This window comes from Chanodichthys erythropterus, chromosome 17, assembly GCF_024489055.1.
Source record: "Chanodichthys erythropterus isolate Z2021 chromosome 17, ASM2448905v1, whole genome shotgun sequence".
Taxonomy (NCBI): domain Eukaryota; kingdom Metazoa; phylum Chordata; class Actinopteri; order Cypriniformes; family Xenocyprididae; genus Chanodichthys; species Chanodichthys erythropterus.
The window spans coordinates 28,480,569-28,493,554 of NC_090237.1; the positions used below are offsets into that span (position 1 = coordinate 28,480,569).

Below are 12,986 nucleotides of genomic sequence, written 5' to 3' on the forward strand. Positions count from 1 at the left end.
TTAAAAGTACTTACACTGGCCTTTGCATCACCAAATTTTTGGCACAGAGCGCACTGTCTCTCGTCGTCTTTTGACCAACCTGTGTCCAGCTCAGTTTTAGCTGGTCGACCCTTTTTCCCTTGGAGAAAGCATCAAAATCCCAAGTTAGGATGATTTTAGCACAGCTTTCCATATGCTTAGAAACAATGGTTGCAATTGTCATTTTATACTTTTGTGTTTATTTACCTTTCATATTCATCCGTAATGCCCATTTGTCTATAAAGTGACCTTTAGGGTTATGGGCCAAAGGTGTGGACAGATCCTCCTCCTCTCCCATTTTAACATCCACATGTCTTCCAGTTGTCTTTAGGGTGCCGTCCAAAGCCTTGCTACAGCCATCTCTCTCACGCCATTGAGCATAAACATGTTCATAATTTGGCGGCATTACGGCATGTGAAAGCATCCCACTGCGGCACAAGAATGCAATTGAAGGCATGTGCGATTATCAAAAGATACAATGATGTTTTTGGAAAGAATGAGACTGGAATAAGTTTGATGACACTTACGCTGGCAGATGTTTAGAGCGTGGATCCCATACTTTAGGGTCCTGACTGTTGAACCAACCATAAACATCCTCTAAGAGCTGAAAAGGATTGACATTATATAAATGCATATAAATATAAAGACAAGCTGAAGAATCACAAAAAATAAGCATCTCATGAGCATTTCTAGGCTGATATTTAGAATAGCATGCAAACATACAACTTTGTCTCATTGTTTTCAAATAATTTCATGATGAAAAATATTCATGCAATGATATACATGCGTACAAATATAAAGCCAAAGTCACTTGACAAACTGGCAAAAGATAGTTTTGCTTTCAAGAAGATAAAACTAACAGTCATATCCGCTTGATTATAAATAAATGTGTTTATTTAAACAGTCAATCATTAGTCTGTTTTTCACCAAATGACCTTTTCTGACCTATTCTGACTGATTGGGTGGAAATAACTTTGGTGTCAAATTATAAATAACAAGAATCTGACCGTGAGATAGTACGAGCGGGCGAGGGAAGTGGGTCTTTGGTCCTCTGGTAAAATTTCCTCTTCCTCCAAGTTACTGTGAATCACCTTCACCACATCCTCATGGAAGGATTTCTGCTTAAGAAAACCACAAATTAAATTAATATTTCTTTTTATAGCCTGTTCATTCTTAAACCAAAACACAAAACGACCCTTGTAATTTGAGGATTAAGTTTGAGGTCGACTAGCTAACGTGTCCAAACAGATACTAGCAATAAACGTGCAAGAGAAAGAATGAACGTTTATTTAATTGTTTTTAAAATGTTGTCGTCTCAAAATTACATGTACATCTATAGGGTTCCCACTCTTTTTTGGAGGTCATTTTCCAGGACTTTTCCAAGACATTTCAAATTTCATTATGATGGGAATAAAAGACTATGGGATCACAGATTCACAGCCTAAAGTAATATATTTCAAAAGTCTTTAAAACCGTATAGCTTGTTTTAATTTTGTTATAATTTACTATATATTATTGAAGGTATTTTTTGGAAGCACACTTTTTATATTATATCCTGAATTATGTTATAATGTATATTTATATTATATTTATAAAGTATTTAATAAAATGAACCAAACAATCATATATAATAATTCATGAAATTAATACTTAAAGAAGATATCACAGTTGCATAAATAATGCTACAAGTGTAATGTTTTAAAAATAATTACAATATTGAATAATTACAATATTAACGGTTTTAACGAGCGAGTCATAGGAGTCACTCTTTCAATTGATTCATTCATGTCCGAATCCAATGTTTGCTTCACTTCCTGTTTCCTGATACCTTCATCTGATCGATTTTTCAAGGCAGCATAGATGTATCTTTAACTTCCTTTGATATCCCATAATCCTATGCTTTCCATTCTGTGAATGTTGAGCTAGAAAAATAAATATGGTGTCCGAAAGTTGCGTTCGCTGGCCAGTTTGTGAGTAAATGTACATTTTCGACCAACATTTCCCACTTTTGATGTCATTTCTAGCAAGAAATTACTACTGTAACAATTAAATATTTGTTTAGTTCTCACCAAAGCTCACGGCATTTTGCTGTTGATCATTAAACCATTACACTGCCTCAGAAGTCTGTCCGAAATCAGTTTAATGAGGTGACTTCATGCATAAATGCTGAATTACAAGTCATTGCTTGATAAGGCAGAGAGGCAGTAAGTATAGTTTTTTGGACGCAGTCTTCTTCATTTACTAACAAAGGAAATGACGGTCAGTGTGAATGGATTATTGGATCACTTTCTCAAACAATTCATCCATAAACGCTTTTCTGCTGCGGACAATATATTGACAGTATATTGTCTAAAATGAAAGTAACTTCTTGTTTACTGTTGCAGAAAATCAATATCACATTTGCAATAAGTAGCCTACTACTATATTACCACAGACGATAAACGTATAGCACACCTCAAATGTCAAATAGGACTGAGCTAAAGTCTTTGCCTAAGCCTCATGTTTACCGCACTAGTCTAAGTTGCGCAAGGTATTAATGAATCACTGAAATGTGTAATTTACTGTGCATCGCATCAGCGGCATTAAACAGAAAACAGTTTGTCATGGGGATGCAAGAAGTTTCAACATTTCTGTAGCTTAATAATAAGATTTATCGCTTTGCTACCCTTTCTCAGGCTAATGCTGTTGTAGTTGTACTAATGATGTAGTTTGCCGTGCCGAGCCCTTGTGTATCCAAATAATTAATTTGCAAGTATAAATGAAGAGTTTGGTTCCAAAACGCGATAAACGGCATTTTCAAAAAAATTGAGTTTCCGCCAAAATCAGTATTGCATCTGGTCGGTATTGAAAAGTCATTTATCAATTTTGCGCAAAATGTGATATCCGTCATGTTATTCTGTCATGTTTTCTCCCTTTCTTTCCAAAACGCGACAAACGCCAGTCTCCTTTTTCTGCAGAACGTGATATATCCGCTCAACCAATCACAGCGCACCATTCCACCCACTGTAAACATTGAAGGCTTTTTTAAAAAGCCGTTTTAATACCAATGTACTCGGCAAATGTGTTTATTTAACCGTGCGGTGGCGCCAGATACTCGTTAATCGGTGATGACAAATAATTTATAACATTAACAAGATGATCCGTTGAATTCATTTTGGGAGCAACGGCTGAATGTATTTTTAGTAAAATGCCTGTATATAAAATAAATATTGGCAAAGTTTAGACTCAGTCATATATGTGAATTAACTTGCTTTGTTGTGTATTTTCAATTTGAAAAATAACTTTTATGTTGATGGATTAATTGTATTTTGGAAAAAAAAAAATGTCATGGATTTATTGCATTTCGGGGAAAAAATAATAAGTTTTTATAATAAACTTTTTAAAATCAAAATGTAGATTTGAATTTTTAATGTTTTTATAACCAAAAGATGCTATGTGAAAGTTTGAAACAGAAAATAGTGGTTTTCATCTTGCCACTTTCTTGGTAAAGAAAACACCTTTTTACTCAAATTAATCAAAATGGAGTTATTGCGTTTTTGAACCAAACTCTTCAAATATTAACAAGCGTAGGTACCTCACTGCAAACATTGGCAGCATCACTATGTAAACAGCATAATTCAAAATAATTCAAAATATGTGTGAAAACTCAGCGGTTCAGAACATAACACGTTCTTTTTCCAGGACAACTGATGTTTTCTCTCATTTTCCATGTGTTTTCCAGGACGGTAAAATTGTTTTGTTTTGTTCCAGGTTTTCCAGAACGTGGGAATCCTGATCTAGCAGTAATTGCTCATAGTCACGAACACAGCTACTTTATGAATAATATGGGACGCCAAACACTCCAAAAGCATGGTTAAGCTGCACAGTCAGACTCAACTAAGGAATGTGGACTAATTATTTGTGAAAATCACTACAGTGTAGAGCAAATTAAGAGGGGACCTTACAATGCCCATTTGATTTTGGGTCTCAGAAATCAAACATTGTTTTCCCTTTGTTGATCTCAGACCTAAAACAAGCACATTTTCAATAAACTGACCAAGGATGTGTACAGGCCTTCATCAAACTTCTTTCCAATAGCATGGAAGTCGCAAACAGGCAAATCTTCAACTCCAGTGTTCGGGGAACCCAGTGCAGCACACTAAAAAAAAAACACACACAAAAAAAAAACACTAGGAATCCTTAAATAACCAAGCAATAATTAACATTCCTTTTTATATGTATCCTGTTAATTTCCTGTAAATCTTCCCACTGTGACACTGTCACACAAAATGCATGTTTTACCGTTTTACATGTTTTAAATACTTTTGAACACTTTGTCAGAAAATCGAGGTCTAGGTGTCTATGGATTCCTTGGGCCATGAAGACATTTCTTCTTCATTGGGCTTAATAAGACAGGGCTGGAATGTTTTGTTTTGTTTTGTTTTTTTTTCCAAGATTTATTTTGGACGTTTTTGTCTTTATTATGATAGGACAGTGATTAGACAGGAAGGGAAGTGGGAGAGAGAGAGAGAGAGGGGGACTGGATCGGGAAAGGACCACAAGCTGGAACTCAAAATCAGATCACCCGAAGCGCATTGCCGCTACATGTCGGCGTGCTGCCCATGAGGCCATTGGCGCCAGGGCTGGAATGTTAAAAGCAATGTAATAGCAACTCTGTTTAGTTGTGATATCCAGACGTTTATGTGAAAAAAGACTGATTTCATAACAAATCTAGTGAATCACTGTAATTATCTGTCAACGAAAAAGTTAAAGGGATAGTTCACCCAAAAGGGACAATTCTGTCATCATTTACTCACCCTCTGGATGTTCCAAACCTGTATACATTTTTTTAATCTGTTGAACACAAAGGAAAATATTTTGGAGAATGTGGGAAACTGAACAGTTCTGGGGCACCATTGATTTCCATGGTATTTTTTTTTTTTTCCTACAAAGGAAGTCAATGATGCCCCAAAGTGGCCTGGTTACAAAATATCTTCCTTTGTGTTCAACAGAACAAAGAAATGTTTACAGGTTTGGAACAACTTTAGGATGAGTAAATGATGACTAATAGTGAACTATGCCTTTAAAGGTGCGCTAGAACCCTTTTTCACAAGATGTAATATAAGTCTAAGTTGTTCCCTGAATGTGTCTGAAGTTTCAGCTCAAAATACCCCATAGATTTTTTTATTATTCAATTTTTTAACTGCCTATTTTGGGGCTTAATTAAAAATATGCTGATTCAGTGCGTGTCCCCTTAAACGTTGCATAAACAAAGTTCACACAGCTAATATAACCCTCAAAATGGATCTTTACAAAGTGTTTGTCATGCAGCATATCAGATCATGTAAGTATAGTATTTATTTGGATGTTTACATTAGATTCTGAATGAGTTTGATAGTGCTCCGTGGCTAATGGGCTAAAGCTAACATTACACACTGTTGGAGAGATTTATAAAGAATGAAGCTGTGTTTATGAATTATACAGACTGCAAGTGTTTAATAATGAAAATAACGACAAGGCTTTGGTCTCCGTGAATACAGTAAGAAACGATGGTAACTTTAACCATATTTAACAGTACATTAGCAACATGCTAACGAAACATTTAGAAAGACAATTTACAAATATCACTGAAAATATCATGATATCATGTATCATGTCAGTTATTATTGCTCCATCTGCCATTTTTCGCTATTGTCCTTGCTTGCTTACCTGCATAAAGTCTGTTGATTTGGCTGTGCTGTTCCAGACATTAATACTACCTTGTCTAATGCCTTGAACATGGGCTGGGATATGCAAAAGTTGGGGGTGTACATATTAATGATCCTGACTGCATCACAGTCGGTGTTATGTTGAGATTTGCCTGTTCTTCAGAGGTCTTTTGCAAAAATCAAATTTATATAAGAAGGAGGAAACAATGGTGTTTGAGACTCACTGTATGTCATTTCCATGTACATAACTCTAATTATTTAACTATGCCATTCAATTTTCAATTCTAGGGCACCTTTAAGTATTTGAAAATAATGTAACTGGTTCCCAGTGCTTCCCAAAACTCTGCACTCACTGTAAACAGAAGACGCATGAGCAAAACAGACTATAATTAAATTGTATTCTTTTGCTATTTATTAGGAACATTATGCAATTTCATGGTTTTTAGTTTTAATTTGATAATAAAATGTCTTTGGTGCATTATGAGAATTCATTGAGGAATTTTTACACAGCTCAATAATGGCAATATCGTTTTTTTTAGAGCTGCTTTACAGCAGAATTAAATTCTGTTTGGATCACTGATAAAGGGAACAATTATATAACTTTTCAGACTTTATTCACCCCAGTGCCTTTCAGGAACGTGGGAACTCTGAGCCTGGGAAGGAACATGCGAAATTCTGGAAATGTATTTTTCATATGTTTATGTGACCCCTGCTGCTTTTTGAACAAACAACAGTATCCGGTAGCTGTAGCTTTAAAAGTACAGCATACTAGGTTTAGGAGAGATCAGATACCCACCTCCTTGCAGGTGACCAGGTGCTTGGTGAGGGTGGAGCTCAGTAGGCAAGACAGCACCCTCTCTAAGCCAGTCCTCAGCTCCTGGTCGAGCAGTTCCCTCCACCCCGCTCCATTAACATCCTCTCCATCGGGCAGCTCTTGTAAGCATGGCTGACAGGAGTACACCACACTCTCAGGTAGACTCGACAAGATTTCATACAAGTCATCTGTGAGAAAAAATTTGAAGAGTCAGCCACAGAAGCAAGCAGTAGATTTCCAATTGCTGATTCAGCTTGTAAAAATGTTTACAGAAATTTTCTCAAAAAAAAAAAAAAAAAAAAAAAAAAAAATATGTCTCAACGTTTCTGTATAATATTGACAGAGCCGTCTGTGACTATTCTTTTCTCAGCAACTCCCTAAAGAAACTGCATCATTCAATAAACAAATGGTAATGATTGCTAAACATACGGGTTGAGTAATAATGCAAGAGTCTGCTTAGCACAGCACGACAAATGTGAGATTTCTGATGTATTTCTCATGTAAATCTTGAGAAACGAGAGGATTGCAAACGTTTAGGCTTAGCCTGTGAACAAAGTTCAATGACTGAAATAGTGGAATAATTTCTCTGCGGATACAAAGGAATGTTTTCATTCCAGCCACAAACAAAAAAGATCAATTATCCTACATTGCACAATAAATAAGCATAAAATATTTATTTAAAAACAGATGGTATCTGGAGCTTTCTGTTTTGTGAATTTGGCAAAAAGTGTAATTGAAATATAAATAAATAAATAAATAAATAGATGATACATTTGGATTGCATGTTAAAATGTATTTATTACATTAGACACAAAATAAAACAAATTGAGATTCAATAAAATTAGATAAGATTACATGAAATAATAATAAATAACTAAAATAAAATTATATAAAATAAAATAATCCATCTGACCATCCCACTCTGCCCAGCCTTTAGCAGAAGGAACATCTGAAGAGGTCACTCACCTGTCAGACCTTCACATTTAGCATGGACCCAGTGGTTACATGTGGAGCACTGCATCATTTGGCTATCGTAGTCATTATCTTCATAACACTTGAAGCACATGGTGCAGTAGTTACCTACACACACAGAAAATCAACTTTATGCAGATGGGTTTGTTTTCACATTAAGAATAAATATTAAAAGGTCAGTGTGGTCCATTTGTAAATATGTTTCATGAGATCATGCCATCCAATTAAGATTATCTTTAGTCACCAAATTGCCAAATGCGAATACAAATCGGTGTTGACAAGTATATGAAAGAGTCAACTGACAGTTGGCCAGTAACATTTTTATCCTCACAACGCAATGTTGTGAGAACATGAATGTGAATAAATGTGAACGGCACTCGAGACAGTTGACGGGCCAGCGCTGCCTCGTCACGAAAGTTTGAGCCTTGCCAATTTAAATAGACGCAAAAGGGAACTCGATTCATTACTCACGCACAGTGTGGGATGTTTTCTGAAAATAAAATTCTTGGCATATCCTAATAAACACAATAGGTTATGGCTTAAATGAATGTAAACAGTCAAGAAAGACAACGTACCAGTGTTTAAAGTATCAGTATATTGGATCCGTGCATTATTTCCGTGCAGCAGCTTAATAAACCTGCTGCTATCTGTGTCATTAATGTTAATCAAACAACAAAGGACAAAGAGAAAATCACTCACTGCTCTTGACTCAACTTTTGTAACTTTATTAATGAACTGCCTGTTTTTGCAAAAACAGTATCATGACAGGTGAAAAATATTCACCGGCCATTGGCAGGTGTGGCAAAAAGATAGTTTTAGGCCCTGTTTATCTGTTTATACCTAAGCCTACAAACTACAACCTTACACCCAGGAACATATTACTTAAGTATTATTATAAATTATTATAAAATGAACTATAGTGTTCGGCACCCACTAGTAAAAATATATAAAAATATCAAAAATGTCTGAATAATGTTTGGTTTGACTGTATATATACAACTAACTTCACTATTTAGAGCAAACTGTTGACAAACCCTGTCACATTCTAAAATTTCAACATTTCATACCAGCATATGAAAAACAAGAAAATACGAATGACAAAAACTAAATTCAGGAAACTCCTGCAACAGATAGCCGTTGAAACGACTGCAGAGCATAGGCAAGTGCCAAATGATGTCAGCATGTTACAAAAACACTCAAGAACTTGTATTTATAAATAGTGTATTACATTGTAGTTTGAGCTAATCTGACGGGATGGGTGATGACAAGTCTAACAGAAGCCAAAAGAACCTGGAATAGCTTTTTTGTTCAGACCCTTCAAGTCTCACCTTGATCAAACAGCCTAGTGCAGTCAGGACACAGACCCTTGTCATGATTCCACTCAGTGTCCCAGCTCTTTCCTGGTGTCACACCACAACTCTTGCACCGGATGCATGTCATACACACCTAAAAAGAAAACAACAAAACAAAACATTTCCTCCATAAACTCAAACATCATCTTGAAACTGTAATGGGAAGGGTCAGGGTTAGGTTAGATCAAAAATGAAAAGATCTGTCATTATATACACATCCCATTATAAATATTTTATTTAAATAATCACAGAATAAAAGATAACAGAGTGATCATTTGTGGGTGAACTGAATTTTACAATATAAACATGAATGTGTACTTCAGAGTCTTGCATTTGTTATTTCACCTGATCCTAACGGAAGTTCTATGTTATGCTGTATATTTTTTGTGGCTTGCTCTGACATTCTGATGAAAAAGCAATGCTATGGAAGACTTCAAAGCAAACTGAAACTTGTAGGTCTTGCACATCGAGGAAAGTCCCTCTGTGGACAACTTACCCAAGGCTTCTTACGTTTGTTGGGTTTGGGGTAGTTGGGACCCAGACAGGCAGGATGATAACAATTTTGACACCTTTCACACTCCAGCAGAGGCTGCAAAACATTGACCAGACATCAAATCTGTTTCCATCCAAAATGACTAATGTAACAAGACAGAAACATGTTTACACTACTGTTCAAAATTTTGGACTCAAAGTATTTTTTCCCCCGAAAGAAATTATTACATTTATTCAGGAATGATGCATTATACCGTTGTTTGAAGCAACCGCATGCCACATAAATAAATAAAAAAAAAAGAAGCTGAAAACACTCTTCCTGAATTTTTATTATTACTTTTCTATAGCACTAAGCCTCAAATGTCAATTGTACATTAGTTTGGTTTCTCCTTTAAATAAAAATATATAAATAAACATATGGGCTATTTTCCTGGTTGCATTAGCACTGCCAGTAAGAACTCTGAAGTGACGTAAACTTGATGGTTAAGCGGATATTTATTTTCACGGCTCTGAGAACAGCTCAGCCATAGCCTGTCTTGATTTGTTTATAATCTGTTTAACAGTCCTGTCTAATACGTAAATAGATAGAACTGTTATAAAAAATAAATAAAGTAGACATTATATGAAAAAGTATTCGCTTTTGCCAATTGGTTGATGCCCAATGTCACTAGCTGAACAGAAATTCATTATGTTTCGCTTGGTCTGCTCAAAGTCCCACTGGATTTTCTCCTTGGCATAAGGTTGAGAGGTCCATCTATCACTATTTTCCATGTTTGTAGAGTTGGTTTGTTGAGTAAATATACAGGCTGAGTACACAGCTTTTTAAAAACGGCAGGTGCTGGTGTTTTGCATGCATTCAACCAATTAGTGTATATACTTAAGTCACTGGTAGTTCCTTTAGTGCTGCGTTAGACCTTTTACACTCTAAAGTAGTTGTGATTCACCTTTTTCTGAAGGACCATGTGACACCCTAAAGATTAGAGTAACAGCTGCAGTTCTTTTAAATTGTAATAATATTTCACATTATTACTGCTTTAACTGTATTTTTGATCAAATAAATGCAGTCTTGGTGAGCATAGGAGACTTTCAAAACCAAATAAAAAAACGATCAAAACCAGACTTTTGAACAGTAGTGTGTCACAACAAATCTAATTTCAGATTCTTATTCTTGAGTTATGACCTTTAAATTAGGGTTAAAGTCTGTTCACACCTTCGTAACGCAATGCAATGTGTTTGTGTAAAAAAAAAAAAAAAAAAATTACTACTTCCTGCGCCTTCCCTATTAAACTTACGAAAAAGTATAACTGAAGCAATGCCAGTTTACAATTTCTTCGTAACTTGAATACAGAAGGTGGTCTGGCGGAATCTAGATGTTTCACTTCATAACTCGTAGACATGTGCCGATGTTGGGTAATGCGATATATCATGAATGAATATGTACAACATTGTTATTGTGGGCACTTCAAAATACCGTAATGATGGGACAGCAGAATGCAGCGGTTACCCCGGAAACCCACCAACAAAGCAACTGTTCTAGTGAAAATTTTAAAATGCTTCAAACAGCCATTCATTATTTGTAATCTCAATGTTGTTCATCACAGAACCAAAGACTTAATAGTCTAAACACCCTGACAAAAGTCTTGTCACCTATCCAAGTTGTAGGAACAACAAATAATAACTTGACTTCTGGTTGATCATTTGGAATCAGAAGTGGCTTATATGAAAGGCAAAGGCCTCTAGATTATGCTTATTTTACCAAAATAAAATCTTATCATGCCTTGATTTTTAATTGTTTAATTAGGACAGAAAGGTCAGACTTTGCTTAGACAAAAGTTGTGTCACTTAACAGTAATAATGTACAGTACAGAATATAAAGTCATAGTGTAGTGGAAAAATAATTAATATTGTGTATGACTCCCATGACCTTGGAGGACTGCATCCATACGTCTCAGCTAGTGTTGTCAAAAGTACCGGTACTTCGGTACCAAGTCGGTACTGAAATTTAGAAAATGTGATGATACCAGCATTTCTGTATTACCGGTAGTACCGAGAATCCGGGTATGTTCGGTACCCACTGATAGGGCTGTGCCAGTATTTACTTGAATATGGCATGAGTGAAGCACAAAACTTTGTTTACAGAAGAAATAATATGTTAGCAATTAAATGTGATATTGCATCCATGGAAACATTTTGGTTAATGCCGAATGAGAGAGGTGCGTGAGTCCATACATTTAAGCTTCGTATTCTGTTTTTCCGAATCGCGATCTGGTCACCCGATTAGCAGAGAATTTAACACTATTCCATTAGTTATTCCACTTTCTTTTATTCCAATTTCTTTTCCCAAATCTTCACTCATGCAGGGGATTATAACGTTTCTTTCTTTCGCATTTAGGCCTATTATAGGCTATTCTCATTCTTTACTGTGGTAAAGTAGAAAAAAACATCGTAGGACAGAAACCTTTTTGCTTGCACGTCAATTTCTATTTAATAGAGTTAAATAGAATTGCTTGTTATTAGACTTTATAAGGCGCGTCAAGTTTATTTGTATAGCACGTTTCACACACAGTGGTGATTTTTACTTTTGCTTTCTCTGGCAGCGCTAAATCAAACATAGCCTGAATGTCTTGCCCCTGTGGAGACTCTTCAGACCTTTTACAACAAGTGTCAGTTATTTGTAACATAGATAGAGATAACATGAAGATATTATTAAAGAGAAAAGGTCTCTTTCCTGCTCGTGTCCCACATACCTCTCAAAGCGCCTCTTCAACGGTACACAATGGATGTTTGAGCATTTATTTATTTATATTTAAAAATTTATTTAATTGAGGTAGCCTATATATACACACACACAAACACACAGCAAATCATATTTAATGTTTTTAAAATAGGCTATATAAAATAGTAAAATAGTTCCAATATATTTTGCCGTGGTACCGAAATTGGTACTGAGAACCGTAAAATTGTCATGGTATCGGTACTGACTACTGGAATTTTGGTACCGTGACAACACTAGTCTCGGCAATGACTCAAATAACTTATTAATAACGTCATCTGGAATGGCAAAGAAAGCATTCTTGCAGGACTCCCAGAGTTCATCAAGATTCTTTGGTTTCATCTTCCTCCTTCATATTACCCCAGACATGCTCAATAACGTTCATGTCTGCTGACTGGGCTGGCCAATTCTGGAGCACCTTGACCTTCTTTGCTTTCAGGAACTTTCATGTGGAGGCTGAAGTATAAGAAGGAGCACCATCTGCTGAAGAATTTGCCCTCTCCTGTGGTTTGGAATGTAATGGGCAGCAAGAATGTCTTGATACCTCAGGCTGTTGATGTGAAAATACTTTTGTCTAAGCAAAGTCTGACCTTTCTGTCCTAATTAAATAGTTAAAAATCAAGGCATAAGATTTTATTTTGGTAAAATAAGCATAATCTACAGGGCATTTGCCTTTCATATAAGCCACTTCTGATTCCAAATAATCAACTAGAAGTCAAGTTATTATTTGTTGTCCCTACAACTTGGATAGTGTGACAAGACTTTTGTCAAGGTGTTTATTTACTTTCAAACTTAAACATTCTTATATTTTAATCTGGACTACAACATGCCCTAATGATTAGAAATGTTATTTTTGTTATTAACAAATAGGGTAAGTA

General features: G+C 35.6%; 1 protein-coding gene across 1 annotated transcript in view; it reads right to left on the bottom strand.

Moving 5' to 3' along the window:
• The window catches only part of kmt2bb (lysine (K)-specific methyltransferase 2Bb), a 60,667-nt gene that overhangs the window by 22,634 nt on the left and 25,047 nt on the right, over window positions 1–12,986 (bottom strand). Inside the window, exons 15-23 of the mRNA XM_067366351.1 lie at window positions 9,340–9,432; window positions 8,820–8,937; window positions 7,486–7,599; window positions 6,502–6,707; window positions 4,055–4,156; window positions 1,026–1,136; window positions 546–622; window positions 226–446; window positions 15–118 (exon numbers count right to left, since the gene is read on the bottom strand). Of these exons, the coding sequence (XP_067222452.1) occupies window positions 15–118; window positions 226–446; window positions 546–622; window positions 1,026–1,136; window positions 4,055–4,156; window positions 6,502–6,707; window positions 7,486–7,599; window positions 8,820–8,937; window positions 9,340–9,432 (1,146 nt within the window). The remainder of the gene's footprint in view (window positions 1–14; window positions 119–225; window positions 447–545; window positions 623–1,025; window positions 1,137–4,054; window positions 4,157–6,501; window positions 6,708–7,485; window positions 7,600–8,819; window positions 8,938–9,339; window positions 9,433–12,986) is intronic.